The sequence below is a fragment of the Erythrolamprus reginae genome, chromosome 1 (genome assembly GCF_031021105.1).
Source record: "Erythrolamprus reginae isolate rEryReg1 chromosome 1, rEryReg1.hap1, whole genome shotgun sequence".
Lineage (NCBI taxonomy): Eukaryota > Metazoa > Chordata > Lepidosauria > Squamata > Dipsadidae > Erythrolamprus > Erythrolamprus reginae.
The window spans coordinates 325504294-325517606 of NC_091950.1; the positions used below are offsets into that span (position 1 = coordinate 325504294).

At 43.0% G+C, this 13313-nt stretch overlaps 1 protein-coding gene across 8 annotated transcripts in view; it reads left to right on the plus strand.

The window, feature by feature from the left end:
• Window positions 1–13313, plus strand: part of ARID1B (AT-rich interaction domain 1B) — a 494636-nt gene that overhangs the window by 393108 nt on the left and 88215 nt on the right. For 4 of the 8 annotated variants that reach the window (XM_070733771.1, XM_070733773.1, XM_070733775.1 and 1 more), the window contains exon 10: window positions 1273–1401. The exons of the other annotated variants lie outside the window; for them this stretch is intronic. In XM_070733771.1, coding sequence (XP_070589872.1) covers window positions 1273–1401 — 129 coding nt within the window. The remainder of the gene's footprint in view (window positions 1–1272; window positions 1402–13313) is intronic. 8 annotated transcript variants of the gene reach the window in all.

A 13313-nucleotide genomic window follows, 5' to 3' on the forward strand; every position in this document is an offset into this window, starting at 1 on the left:
GTTTTAGAATTTGCTTTTTAGTTTCTATTTTCTATGATACAGTGCTTTGTATTTTTTGCATCTCCTAGCAAAACCTCTTTTACTCTTTACCGACGGAAAGGCTAAGTCATTACTATATTTCTATTGCAAAAAGGAAACACCTATAGGTACTCCCAAGGGACTTTTTCAGGAGGCAAGTGGACTTTCTTGTTTTTTCTTTGAAGACATTTCACTTCTCATCCAAGAAACTTCTTTAGCTTTAACATGAATGGAAGTGGGGAAATGAATGTACAGTGGTACCTCATCTTATGAACGCCTCTTCTAACGAACTTTTCAAGATACGAACCCGGTGTTTAAGATTTTTTTGCCTCTTCTTCCGAACTATTTTCACCTTACAAACCCAAGCAGCTGCTGCTGGGATGAAGAGGTTTCTTCTCCCCCCATTTTTTGAAGAAAGAAAAGGGAGGGGCAGCTTGGAGGAGTAAAGATTTTGCATGCTTGCAAAGGCACTGAAACGGTGTCTTTTTAAGAAAGAAAAGGGAGGGGCAGCTTGGAGAAGTAAAGATTTTGCATGCTTGCACAGGCACTGAAAGGGTGTGTTTTGAAGAAAGCAAAGGGAGGGGCGCCCCCCTTGCCTTTCTTCCTTCCCACTCACCCTTTAACCTAGCCTTGCTTCTTCCACCCACCCCCTTTAGCTGCTCCTCCCTGCCCTCTGTTCGCCTCCCTTCTAAAGTTTGGGATTTTCCTGAAGGATTTGCACACATTATTTGCTTTTACATTGATTCCTATGGGAAACATTGTTTCATTTTACGAACTTTTCACCTTACAAACCTCCTCCGGGAACCAATTAAGTTCGTATGATGAGGTACCACTGTATTTATATTCCTTGCAGAAAAATCCTTCCATTCCCTACTATCCTCTCAGAGCTGAAAAAGCTTCTTGGATGAGAAGCGAAATGTCTTCGAAGAAAAAACAAGAAAGTCCACTTGCCTCCTGAAAAAGCACATTTGGGACAAACAACCATCACCTGAATGACCCAGAATCTCTACAGACATCTGTGGGGAGGATGAGATGAACCCCACCATTTAAGGCTGGGGAAGAACCATGTTTTTCTCCTTATTGCCAGATTAGATTAGATTAGATTTGTACGCCGCCCCTCTCCGGAGACTCGGAGCGGCTCACAGTAAGAGAAAGCAATACGGCTGTTTTCCAAGCAAGAAGAATCCTACCATCAGGTCCAAGCTTGTGGTCCAATACAAATCCAAAAGAAGTTGTTCTTTTGTTCTGCTTTAGGCCACCTTACATTCGGTCGCCTGCTTATCCCAGCCAGTCTGGGGCTGGCGGACGCCCCATGTTTTCTTCACAGCACCCCAACTATGGCAACGCTCAGGGTCCCATGATGCATCAGCCTGACCAGTACGGGTAGGTAGCCGTATCAACTGGACTTGCTGTGGAATCTTGACAGATTTTTTTTTCCTGTACTGCCGTTTAGCTGCCATTTGGCTACCCAGCAGCACCCAAGAGCAAATACAGTCCTCGTACCAGAAAAGCAGTTTGGTTTTTGTTTTACTAACTGTGTCAGATATGATTTTTTAAATCTGCATGTCACCTGTACTGCATGGCTTGTGGCATGGCTTTTTCCCTTCATGCTTGAAAGGGAAGGCAAGATTCTGATCGGCTGAAAATGAATTAAATTTTGCATTTTTGTGCACCATTACCTGTCCTCTATTTTTTTTTCATCGATGTCTAGGAGCAATGCCATGAAACTCTGCTATTTCCATGACTGTATTGTTGATAATCATCACATTTCGTTTCTCCCCTAGAGTAAAACATTTTACTTTTTGACAGGAAAAGAATATTGCAGAAGTTAAGTTAATAAAAGGCTTACACAGAGTGCCATGATATCAACATTTAGACAGTTTATGTCAAGCAGATGGGGATAACTTACTAATTCCCCCACCAAACAGAGTCACTTGAATTTGGTAGCATGTATCTAACTGACAGAGAATTATTTTCTAATTATCTGCTTCTCCCATAACTTTCCTATTATAAGATTTGTGGGTTTTATTTTTGCAACACTTACTAACCTAACAATCTTATAACTTAGTTTCAAAATGTAAGTGTTTTATTTCATAATTAAAGGATTGGCCACCTGGAAACCCCAGTATTTTTTAAAATCCTGATTCTGCCTACAACTCACCACCACCAAGGAAATCAAAGCAAATGATTACAACTTTTTGATCTGTGAGAAGTTTATTTGCATCTGTGTTTGAGTATACAGACAGTCAAGATTCCTCCTTGGAGAACTTTTGAAGCTTACTCAGAGTAGAATATGTGTATGTTTATAAATCCCAAAAGCTACGAAATAATTTTATAAGTAAAATAGGTAAGTTACATATGGGTTGAATCACTTGAAATTAGTGTTGCTAATAAAATGTTCAAATGATATTTGCACTAAAACTGGGGGCATTTAAATTTCTCGAAGAGAATTTAATAAGAGATTAAAAGAAGATGCAATATAATCCAGGCTGTTTCAAAATCAGGAGATCCATTTAATCTCAGAACTCAAGTTTGACTTTTTTTCCCCCTTGGCAAGTCACCTTAAATAAATTTGTTAAATTACTGTAAATGGCATGCATCAGAGAAGATTCATTTCTACTGAGGCAGAAAATCAGAGCTAGCTAACCAGAATTTGGAGGCTCAAGATTTGAGAGTCAAATGATTTTATCCTTTATTTTTATAAAGAAGTTTCTTTCCTAATTAACATCAAGGATTTAACATACAGAACTTTATATATATAATCATTAGCTTCATTCTATTGAATGAAGTTTACTAAGAGGCAAGTGACTACAAAATTGCACTTTAAAAAAACACAGTTTAGACCCTGTTTCTCTAAAAATAAGGCTTTTTTTTTACACACACCCTCCCCCCAAATGGCCTTGGCCTTATAATCAGGGATGGGTTATTTTGGAGGAGTGCAGGAAGCGGGGCAGGCCACGAGACGCGCATCCTACCTGACACTTACACTTCCAGCGCGTTCCTCAGCATTGTGTCCAGGGCAGCCCGTTCTAAAAGAAAACGTCTTACAAGTTCAATCAAGCTTCTCAAACTCGCAAGATGTTTTCTTTTAGGACGGGCTGCCCTGGACACAATGCTGAGGAATGCGATGGAAGTACAAATGTCAGGTAGGATGCGCGTCTCACAGTGGGGCAACTTTGGGGGTGGCGAGATGCATGTTCTGCATGGGATTTGTAGCTCCTTCACATTCCTGTTGTTGTGTCCACTGACCCGCCTCCAGCTCTCGAGTGAAATGGTAGGGGGAAGAAACTCTTGAGGGCTACCTGGGGAAGAGCTGACAGCCAAACCTCTACCCAAGCTCAATGGCAGAAGCAACCAGGCACTTCCTTGTCCCCCTCTCTCGCGGCAGTGAGGAAGGAGAAAGAGTGCATGTGAGATAAAGCACCAGAATGAACCTTTTGGCTGAACACAAGAAATATTGATTGATTACATTTGTATGCCACCCCTCTTCGTAGACTCGGAGCTTTTGCTCCAAGAGTCTCACAAACACTCATTTCTGGTGGAGTTTTGAAGAAAGAAAGATTTCTTGCATTCAGCATGTTTGGAAAAGACAAGGAAGTGCAGCTCAGTCTGGCTTGAAATTTGGCTGTCAGCTTGGCTTTCTTATGCAGCCTGCGAGAGTGTCTTCCCCCTCCTGCTTTGCTTGAGAGCCAGAGGTGCAGGAGGATTAGTGTACACAGAACCAAGAAACAGGTGTCTCTTCCTGCAGGACATTCAAACGCACCGCCCTCATCTGCACCCCCAGTCTGAACGCCACTGGGAGGGAAGTGGAGGATGAAGGGGCCCGAGCCGGTGAACGAGGGAGGGAGGAGACGATGGGAGGTGGAGCTGAAGGGCGGGAACAGGGATGTCTGCTTCTCAAGCTCTGCACTTGTGAGCTTGCAAACAGGACCACGTTTCAAACTGAGTGGGCAGAGCCCAGATGAGCACAGGGCTTGAGAAGCAGATGTCCCTGGTGCCTCCCCTTCAGCTCAGCCTTCTTGCCCTCCACCTCCCTCCTGGCATCTTTCAGACAGGGGGAAAGGCGGTGCATGCGAATGGCCTGCAGGAACAACCACCCAACAGGGATTTCTGCTTCTAAATCTCTGCGCTCATCTGGGCTCTGCCTACGTCAGTTTGCAACACGCTCCTGTTTAGGAGCCCAGAAGTGCAAGACTTGAGAAGCAGACATCCCTGTTGCTGCTGTTTGGCTCTGCCTTCCTCCCTTGCTGGACTGGCTCTGCTGCTCTGGGCTGCCTTCAGCAGCATTTTGAAACGTGCTCCTGCCTGCGATGAAGGGATCGATGCTTGCCTCCTGTTTCTCAGAGCACATTTCAAACTGATGTAGGTACAGCTCAGATGAACTGAGCTAGTCCCGGGGGGGGGGGGGGGTGTGCACCTGCCTCTCACTTGCTCTCACTCTCCCAGCCAAAAGAATGCTGGCCAGAGAAAAAGGCTCCTGGCCTGTCCCCTCCCTTGCCCAGGAAAGTATTGGGGGACTTATTTTCAGGGCTGGTGTTGTGACCTGCCTAGCAGCCTGTGCAGCCAGGACCTTTGGAACCTCCAGCATCTCTTTGCAGGGCTACTCTTTTCCTGAATGCAAGAGCACACAGGGCTACCAAGACGCAAGAAGGTTTACTCCAGATGAGGTCTCCTCAATAGTATTGCAGGCTAATTGGCTTAAGTCCTAACCACACTGAGCCTAGTTGGAACAATGTGACTCGTGAATCTTGCTGTTGGTTTCCAATTTGTATTGTAACTCCTGAATCTTGCATCGTCACTCCTGAATCTTGATTCCTGAATCTTGACTCTTGGGTTTCCAGTTTGCCTCATTGTTACTGAATCTTGGCTTCCACGTTTCCAGTTTTCATTGTAGTTTCTGAATCTTGACTCTACTTTGCATTCCAGTACAGATCTTGTGTCTTGCATTTTATAGTTTTGGGACTTGTACCAAGCATTGTAAGACTTGCCAATTATCTCTTGGACTTCGGCAGCTGTTAAGATAGTGAATTAACAACTAGGGTTTTTTTGAACAGAGTGACTTCTGCCTATCTTGTGCTATGTCCATTTATAAGAAGTTATTATGAGATAGTGCTGCTTACTAAAACAAACTGCTTGAACGTTTCTGTGTGCCTAATTATTTGGGGTTTCAGTGCTAGGGCAGAACAGTGGGGCTTATTTCAACACATGTCCCCAAAAGCCCTGTTGGGCTTATTATTCAGACATGCCTGAATAATAGGGGAAACAAGGTATGTGTTAGTAACATATTCAACATTATACCGTGTTGTCTTATTTCTGAGATACGATTAAAGGACAATATTTGTAGCTCAGGGTTGAAATGAGGGCTCCTTGGTGCTCGCTGAGCTTGCTTGTTTTCTTGCAGATGTTTCATTACCCTAATTAGGTAACATCATCAGCCCTAGTAAAGAGTGATGTTTGCTGTCAGTTTATATTCTGGTGTCTTAACCTGTCTGTATGGCTGGAGGCAGTTTTAAAGATTTCGGCTGTTTACTGAATGTTCTTTGGCAGTTTTTAAATTGAAGTATTACTTACTTGATTGTTGGTCTGATGTTAACCATGAAGTTAATCTATGATGCTCTGAGTTCTGATTCCTGGTGGAGAGATGCTGGAGTCTTTTGGATCTCTTTTGGACTCCTAACTATGGTAGCACTGATGATATTACCTAGTTAGGATCAGGGCCGCCGATAGACGGGTATTACTGGGAGGGGCATACCGGGCCCGGGGAAATTGAATAATGGGGGGGCGGCGCTTCTCCTGCTGAGCCCAGCTGCTGCGGCTGGAGGCGCGTCCGCTCTAGCGGTCCTTTCGGCCGGCCGCCGCCTGTGCAAAGTTTGGCTGCGAACTCGAAAGCGCCATCCCGCCGGCTGGCTGGCTAGCTGCTGCCTGGCCCGCTCCCTCCCGGAGGAGGGTCTCCCTCCGCACCACCAGCGGCGCTCCCCCCGCCAGCCAGCCAGCCAAGCCCCGCGCCCGCCGGAGCCGGCTCCTCGCTCTCCCCCCGCTGCCCGCCACGTTTGCAGGAGGTGGGGAGGGTCGGGCGGCCCGCCAAGGCCAGGAGGGATGCCGCTGCCCCCCTTCCCTCTCTCCGCCCGCCGCTGCGCCTCCTTGACGCCGAGAGGAAATGCCCCGGGCGGGGGAGGCCGGGGGGGACTCGCACCCGCCACGGAGCCAGGCCCCCTCCGCCCGAAAAGCCGCCGCGGAAGACCACGGAGAAGGCAGGCTAACTGAGGAGGGGGCTGGGGCGGGGGCGCATCGGTGCAGCAACCTGAGCAGGCAGGTTTCTCTTTCATTCTCTTTCTTTCCTCTTTCTTTCTTTCGTTTCTTTTTCTTTCTTTCTCTCTCTCTTGCTCTTTCATTCTTCTTTTCTTTCTCTTGCTTTTTTTCTTCCTCTTTCTTTCTCTCCTTCCTTCCCTCCTTCCATTTCTTTCATTCCCCCTCTCTCTTTTTATTTCTCTTTCATTCTCTTTCTTTCTTTCTCTTTCTTGCTCTCTTTCTTTCTCTCTTTTACCTTCCCTTCCTCTATTTCTTCTTTTCTTTCTCCTTCCTACCTTCTTCCCTCCCTCCCTTCCTTCAGTCCTTCCTCTCTTACTCTCCCGTTTCATAGGTTTCCTTGCTTCCTTCCTCTGTTCCTGTCCCTTCCCCCTTTCTTTCTTTCTTTCTTTCTTTCTTTCTTTCTTGCTTTCCTTCTCTCCCTCCATTTCTTGCTTTCCTTCTCCTTCCTCCCTTCTTTCCTCCCTCACTCCCTTCTTTCACTCCTTCCTCTCTTACTCTCCCCTTTCACACCTTTCCTTGCTTTCTTTGCACCCTTCCTCTGTTCCTGTCCCTTCCCTCTTTCCTTCCTTCCTTCCTTCCCACCCTCCGTCCATTCATTCACCCATTCCTCTCTTGATCGCCCCTTTTACCATTCCTTCCTTCCTTGCTTCCTTCCTTCCTTCCTTCCTTCATAGCTCGCCCTCGCCTTTCTTCCCTTCCTTCCAGATGGGAGTGCCCCCTCAAGACACCCGCCTGACTGCTGGTACCCTGCTTTTTCTCTCCCCTCGTCCTTTCCAGCTCCTCTCCGGTGGCTGCCGGGTGTGGGATCCCCCTCCCCTCTCCCCTCGCTAGAAAGCACATGGTTTTGTCAACAAGAAGGGAGAAGTGCCAAGGAGCCGTAAATAAGCCTCGCTCTGCCTGACCAATGCCAGGATCTTTCTTTCCCTTGTCACTCCTGCTTCTTTCTTTCTCCTGGACGAGTCCACACAATCGGCTTAACCCAGCTCCTGAAATAGCCTATGGCAGTGCTTCCCAACCTTGACAACTTGAAGATATCTGGACTTCAACTCCCAGAATTCCCCAGCCAGCATTCGCTGGCTGGGGAATTCTGGGAGTTAAAGTCCAGATATCTTCAAGTTGCCAAGGTTGGGAAACACTGGCCTATGGGACCGCCTCGCTTGGCGTGAAGCGGGAAATGATCCCCGGGGGATGGAGTGGCTTGGCGACTTAAAATAGTTTTAAAATGGCGGGGGGGCCAGACACTTAGGCTGTATGGGGCCCCAAAATTCCTGATGGTGGCCCTGGTTAGGATAATAAAACATCTGCAAGAAAACAAGCTCAGAAAACACCAAGGACCTCGTAACAAGATTTTTCCTTCCTGAAAAATTTGTTTGTTTGTTTGTTTGTTTGTTTGTTTGTTTGTGATTTGATTTGATTTGATTTGATTTGATCTGATCTGATCTGATCTGATCTGATCTGATCTGATCTGAATGCCGCCCCTCTCCGGAGACTCGGAGCGGCTTACAACAAGTAACAATACAAATCCAAAAATTAAAACAGATTTAACACCCTTAATATAAAAAAACAATCATACATCTCATACAGACTATACATAAAGCAGAACGGCCCAGGGGATTCAATTTCCCCATGCCTGACGACAGAAGTGGGTTTTGAGAAGTTTGTGAAAGGCAAAAATGTTGCCTTCAACCTTATTGAGTGCCAACCTTTATGGTTGGACAATTTCCCCTTTCCCTCTGAAAACAGATATTTCTAACATGTTGAGTCACAAGATTTAAGAACTATAATTTGCAAATAAGTAGACTTCCAAGTCCATTTATATATAAATCCAACATAATCCATTCAGAATTGCTGCTTGCCGTTTATGTTATTCCATGGAATTTAATTTTTTTGTTTGGATTTGGTTTGAATACTGTGGATCTTACATAATCCAAGCACTACTGTAACTACAATATAGCCCAGCTATATTAAACAGTTTCTTCTCTGTACAGGTGGTTTGAAACATTACTCCAAATAAGAAGTTTGCTCTTAAGGAGCAGGAAATAACCTTGAAAAGGCAAGGTGTCATAAAGAGTTAAATTGATTTCCTTTTTTCTTCCTTCCCCGCCTCCGCCCCTACAAAGACATTTAGAAGCTGTATATAATGGATAAGGAGAGTATTCTCAGATGTGACAAATCTCTGCAATTACCAGGGAAGGATACAGTGAGTGCACTATAAAAATGAAGGATGGCAGCAAGATGTAGGCTTGGAGTTTCTCTACTGTTTAAGATATGAAGAAGTAATAAAGGGAACAAATAAAGTTGAAATTAAATTTTAAGGGTTTACCAATTTTGAATGTCTCTTGGATGAGCATCCAAGTTGAGACACATTGGCTCAGATAGATATTGTTGAGTCCACACATTGTAGCTTTTAACATTTCTAAAAGAAACGTCTTTAATAAACTCCTTTAAACAATGGAAGACCTATCCTTGTTTCCCCCCTCCCTCTTACCACAGGACTGTTTACTGAATAGAAGGCATGGGTAGCATTTATTAGTATAGATTGGCATGTTACCATGGCAAATAAATGAACACTATCTTAGAAAGGAAATATGCAATAAAACTATCAAATTATGCATAGGGAGTACATGAATAAGGTTTATTTTGTTATAATTGGAGATTCTGATGAAGCACAGTGGAAAATTCAGGACAAATAAAAGGAAATAACTTTTAATATAGCCCATAATCAAACTAAAATATAGTGATGTTGACCCATGTGGATATTTCCAAAGTTGAGACTATGAATGCTGTTAAATATGAAAATATCATATTATTTGCCATATTCAAGCTGTTTATTTCCACAGTAAATGTCTGTATGAATTCATTACAAGAAAAAAAAATTAGGTGACTTCATTTACAATACCAGCTTACAAATCAGCAAACCATAATGTGTAGGTGTGAGTTTGTTACATTTCGCTACCAATTGCATCTGTACACGTGCGTGAGTCACACCATGCAATTTTACTTTTGCATATACTCAGGACGACATTACAAGCCTAAATACAGTGATCCCTTGTTTATCGTGGGAGTTATGTTCCAGGACCACCCGTGATAAACGAAAATCCGTGAAGTAGGATTTTCTTTCTCTCTCCCCCCCCCCACTGTCCCTCATTTCCCCCGCCCCTCTCTTTACCTCTCGTCTCTGCCTCCGTCTCTCTCTCTCTCGGGGAATCCTCACAAGGGGCTCCCGGAGGCTCTGCTCCTCACCCAGTAGCAAAGTGTCACTTTTGCAGGGAAAAGGCAGGTGCGCCGCTGAGTTAGCCCCAGCCCCCCCCTCCGCCACCGCCAGGACCCGCTAACTCAGCTGCAAACTTTTAAAGCAGCCTACCCTCCATTCATTACTGCTCGGGTCACAGGAGAAGGTCTGACTCGAGCAAAACCGCCACCACCCGCGCTCACTTCCGGGTCTTTCAGCAATCCACAATGCACTGAAGCCGTGAAAGGTGGCGAGGGATCACTGTACTGTGTTTCGGATGAAGATAAACACAGAGAAGCCAGGGAAAAAAATCACTGAAAATTACATCACCGGGCTTCTACCAGTGCGCAGTACTGGACTGCATTGGTAGGAACCCACTACTAATAATGTGTTAAGAGATTCAGGTGGAGGTTGCTGCTACCGCTGCTACCAGTGTGCTATGCGCACAGGTTTGGGTCCCTGGCATGCATGCAGACGCGTCCCAGTGAGATTTTGATTCTGTGCATGTGTAGGAAGCAAAATTTTGTGAGGGGACATGCACGTGAAAGAGATTTCAGCAGGTTTTTTTGCTTCTGTGCATGCGCAGAAGCAAAAAATCACTGAAATCTCACGCATGCGTCCTCTCGCGAGATTTTGCTTCCTGCACACGCAGTTCCAGTTTTACTACTGGTGTAGGGTCCTCATCTGTACCAGTAGGAACCCGCTACTGAAGAGATTGTTTTTAACCAGATTGCTGTATATCAGCTACCAGGAAATATGAACCAGATCTTTCTTGTGAATTTCACCTTTGGCATCCAGATAGTAGCTATTCATGATGGGTGTGGGGAGAATGTGAGACTACATAGGCCTTGAGACAGTACTAGCAGAATTCTAATAAAAATGGCATTTTTTAAAAAAATGAACCTCTCAGGTGCCTTACAATGACTACTAAGCAGTTTCACCATCAGGAAGGGACAGTCATTTTCTTTGCTTTGTCTAGCTTGCAATTAAAGTTTGATTTAGGTGTTTTCATGGCAACAGATGGTGAGAAGCCATAATTGTTTGTATGATTGTCTAGACCCTTGTATTACTGTTAAAAAATAAGTACTGAAGTCCTTAGGAAGTTGGGCTAAGACATTTTTCTCTTGCAAGACATTTCTAGGGGCCTTATCGGAATTGGGCTGGTTTTGCTGCTGGGTACAGCAGCTTGTCCCACAGTGCTTCTAGGAGGATTCCTATTTAGAAATTGATAGGACGGTCAAGGATTAGTACTATCCTAGGTAATATTCCATTTAAGGTAGAATGGTTGTGAGTATGCAAAGCAGTCATACTGCTGAATCATAGTGACTAAGCTGCAACCTGATAGGGCTAGAACAGTATAAGAAGCAATGCACCTTTGCAGTGGGTGTGGTTGGTTACTTCTGGTGTGTGGATGGTCATTGTGGTTAGTCTTGTGGGTGGATTGGTTTACTGTATCGTGGTTTATAGTTGTAGTAAAAGTACTTTCTGTAAATAGAAGAATAGGAGAGATTCTATTTTTGATACACCAAAGAATAAAACTTTACCACCAGTTCCTGCTGAATTGTCTTCACTCTTCATTGGCTTCAGTTGCTGATTTCCTGTGTCACATATTCTTGTGCCTAGCCAGTAGCTTTCCAACGCAACTCGGACACGGACTCCCTTGGGGAAAGAAGGCATGGACATTTGTGCTCAAGCAAAGGAACTAGGCACCCCTCTGTTGCCTGAGCATCAAATTTCATTGTAATCTAAACATATATCATGCTCATCATCCATGATTCTTTCTTGTATGTCACATATCACTGTCAGACATATGCCTGCTGCATTCTCAGGCTTCTGTTCTACACATGCCAACTTGGGGTTGAGATTTGATGAGATGTTACATCAGGCCATGAAAGCATATAAGGCATTTTGAGAAAATAATTTATTTTATCATGCCAATAAGCCCATGTCTGAGACAAGGGGAAAGAGGGGTGTAATCACTTTTGTCCAGCCTTAGTGGTAGTAAGGTGGTGATATAGCAAATCTGTGTTTGCAATGTGATGCTGAAATCCAAATAATATATTTGAATATATTATATAATACAGCTCTTTTTTTTTCTTATATACACTTCTGTAAATGCAAACGAATGGATTGTTTTTAGTACGGATGAGTTCAGAATACAAATTCCCTTTGTTTAAACATAAATAACAGACCCTCTGTGGGTGTGGGAGGGTAAGAGAGAGAGGAAGCATGTATGCGTGCACATACGTGCTACATATGCACACACCCACATACAAATACTGTATTTCGTTACAAACAAATGAGCCCTCTATCAGCATTATCTGGTGCAGTGTTTCTGTTTGCAATTCATATTTCATATTGCTGTTGCTAGCAAAGCACTTTTTCACATTTCTCCAGAGTCCTGAGCATGTAAGACTGCTGATGGACCAACAGCCATTGGCAAGGAAATATTGTTAATAGACATAATACATTCATGTGTCAAAGAGAAGAAATAGGGCAAAAAGTTTGTGTTGAATTTGCTGTGTTTTTTCCTCTAATGAATGTATGTTTACACAAAACTGTGGCTGATGCAATCCATTTCCTCCATTTACAATTTTAAGAGCAACTCATAGCATGCACATTTAATACAGCAAAAGAAGTTGAAAGCAGGGTAATGAATTTATACAAAATCTGCAGTTGCTGTTAATTTGTAGTTTTTGCACTAGTTCAATATGAAGTTTATTTTTCAATTTTTTTTCATAAGAAGTTCCCAGTTCCCAGCATATTTGTCCAAATGTACAGTATGTATAGTAAGCAAAATTATTTATTTTGCTTACTGCAGAATGAATTCCCACATTAAACCTCATTTATAAAAATAACAGTGAAATTTTTGATCAGGAAGAACTTCTAATACTGTAGCAATTCATAGTTCTTATACTTAATTTTGAATTGAATTTTTGTTGACAGATAACTAGGTGGAGGGAAGGTTTATCAGCTTGGACAAGACACAGAATTGGGTAGATTTATGTCAAAAAAGACACAATTTTGAAAGTACTGTAATACTGGTAGGTGAGAAAATAGGCTGAAAACAACAGAATACAGTTTAACAAAGATCTGGAATTGTTTATCACACAGACCGATATAAAATATTGAGATATCTAGCTTGGCAGTATTACGTGTGTTTTGGAATAAAAGCTGTTTCTAAACTACTTATGAAAGGGTTTTGCTTCATCAGCAAAAATATATTTCCCAAATTACAGGAAAAACTGTTTTACATTATTCTGCCATTATTGCTAAGGTTTTTTTCCATTTTGTATCTAATTCTATGGAATATTTTGTTAAGGAATATTGAGACAAACTAGAACAGATTCAGAGAAGAACAGGAAAGAAAATAGACTTCTAGAAGCTGGGTTCCTTGATAAGGAATTGAGAATATTTAACTTTGAGAAGACTAGAATGACATACATTAATACTTTACAGGTACTGTATCTGAAAATACATCAGAAGAAAACCAGGACCTGATCTTTATTTTCTTAACATGTGCAGAGCATATTACGGAATAATGAATGTATGTTATTTGGAGGCAGAATTTGATTAAATATTGGTATGGGTTTCCTAAATGTGAAAGCAATTTAAAATAGAATTAATACCTCAAAGTGGTGTTAATGTTATGTATTATGCTCAAGTAGAATCTGGACAGCAGTTCATCATAAATGTTTTTAACTGCATAAAAAAGTGGCTAGACTCCAACTAGTCTTTTTATGATTGTGGCATC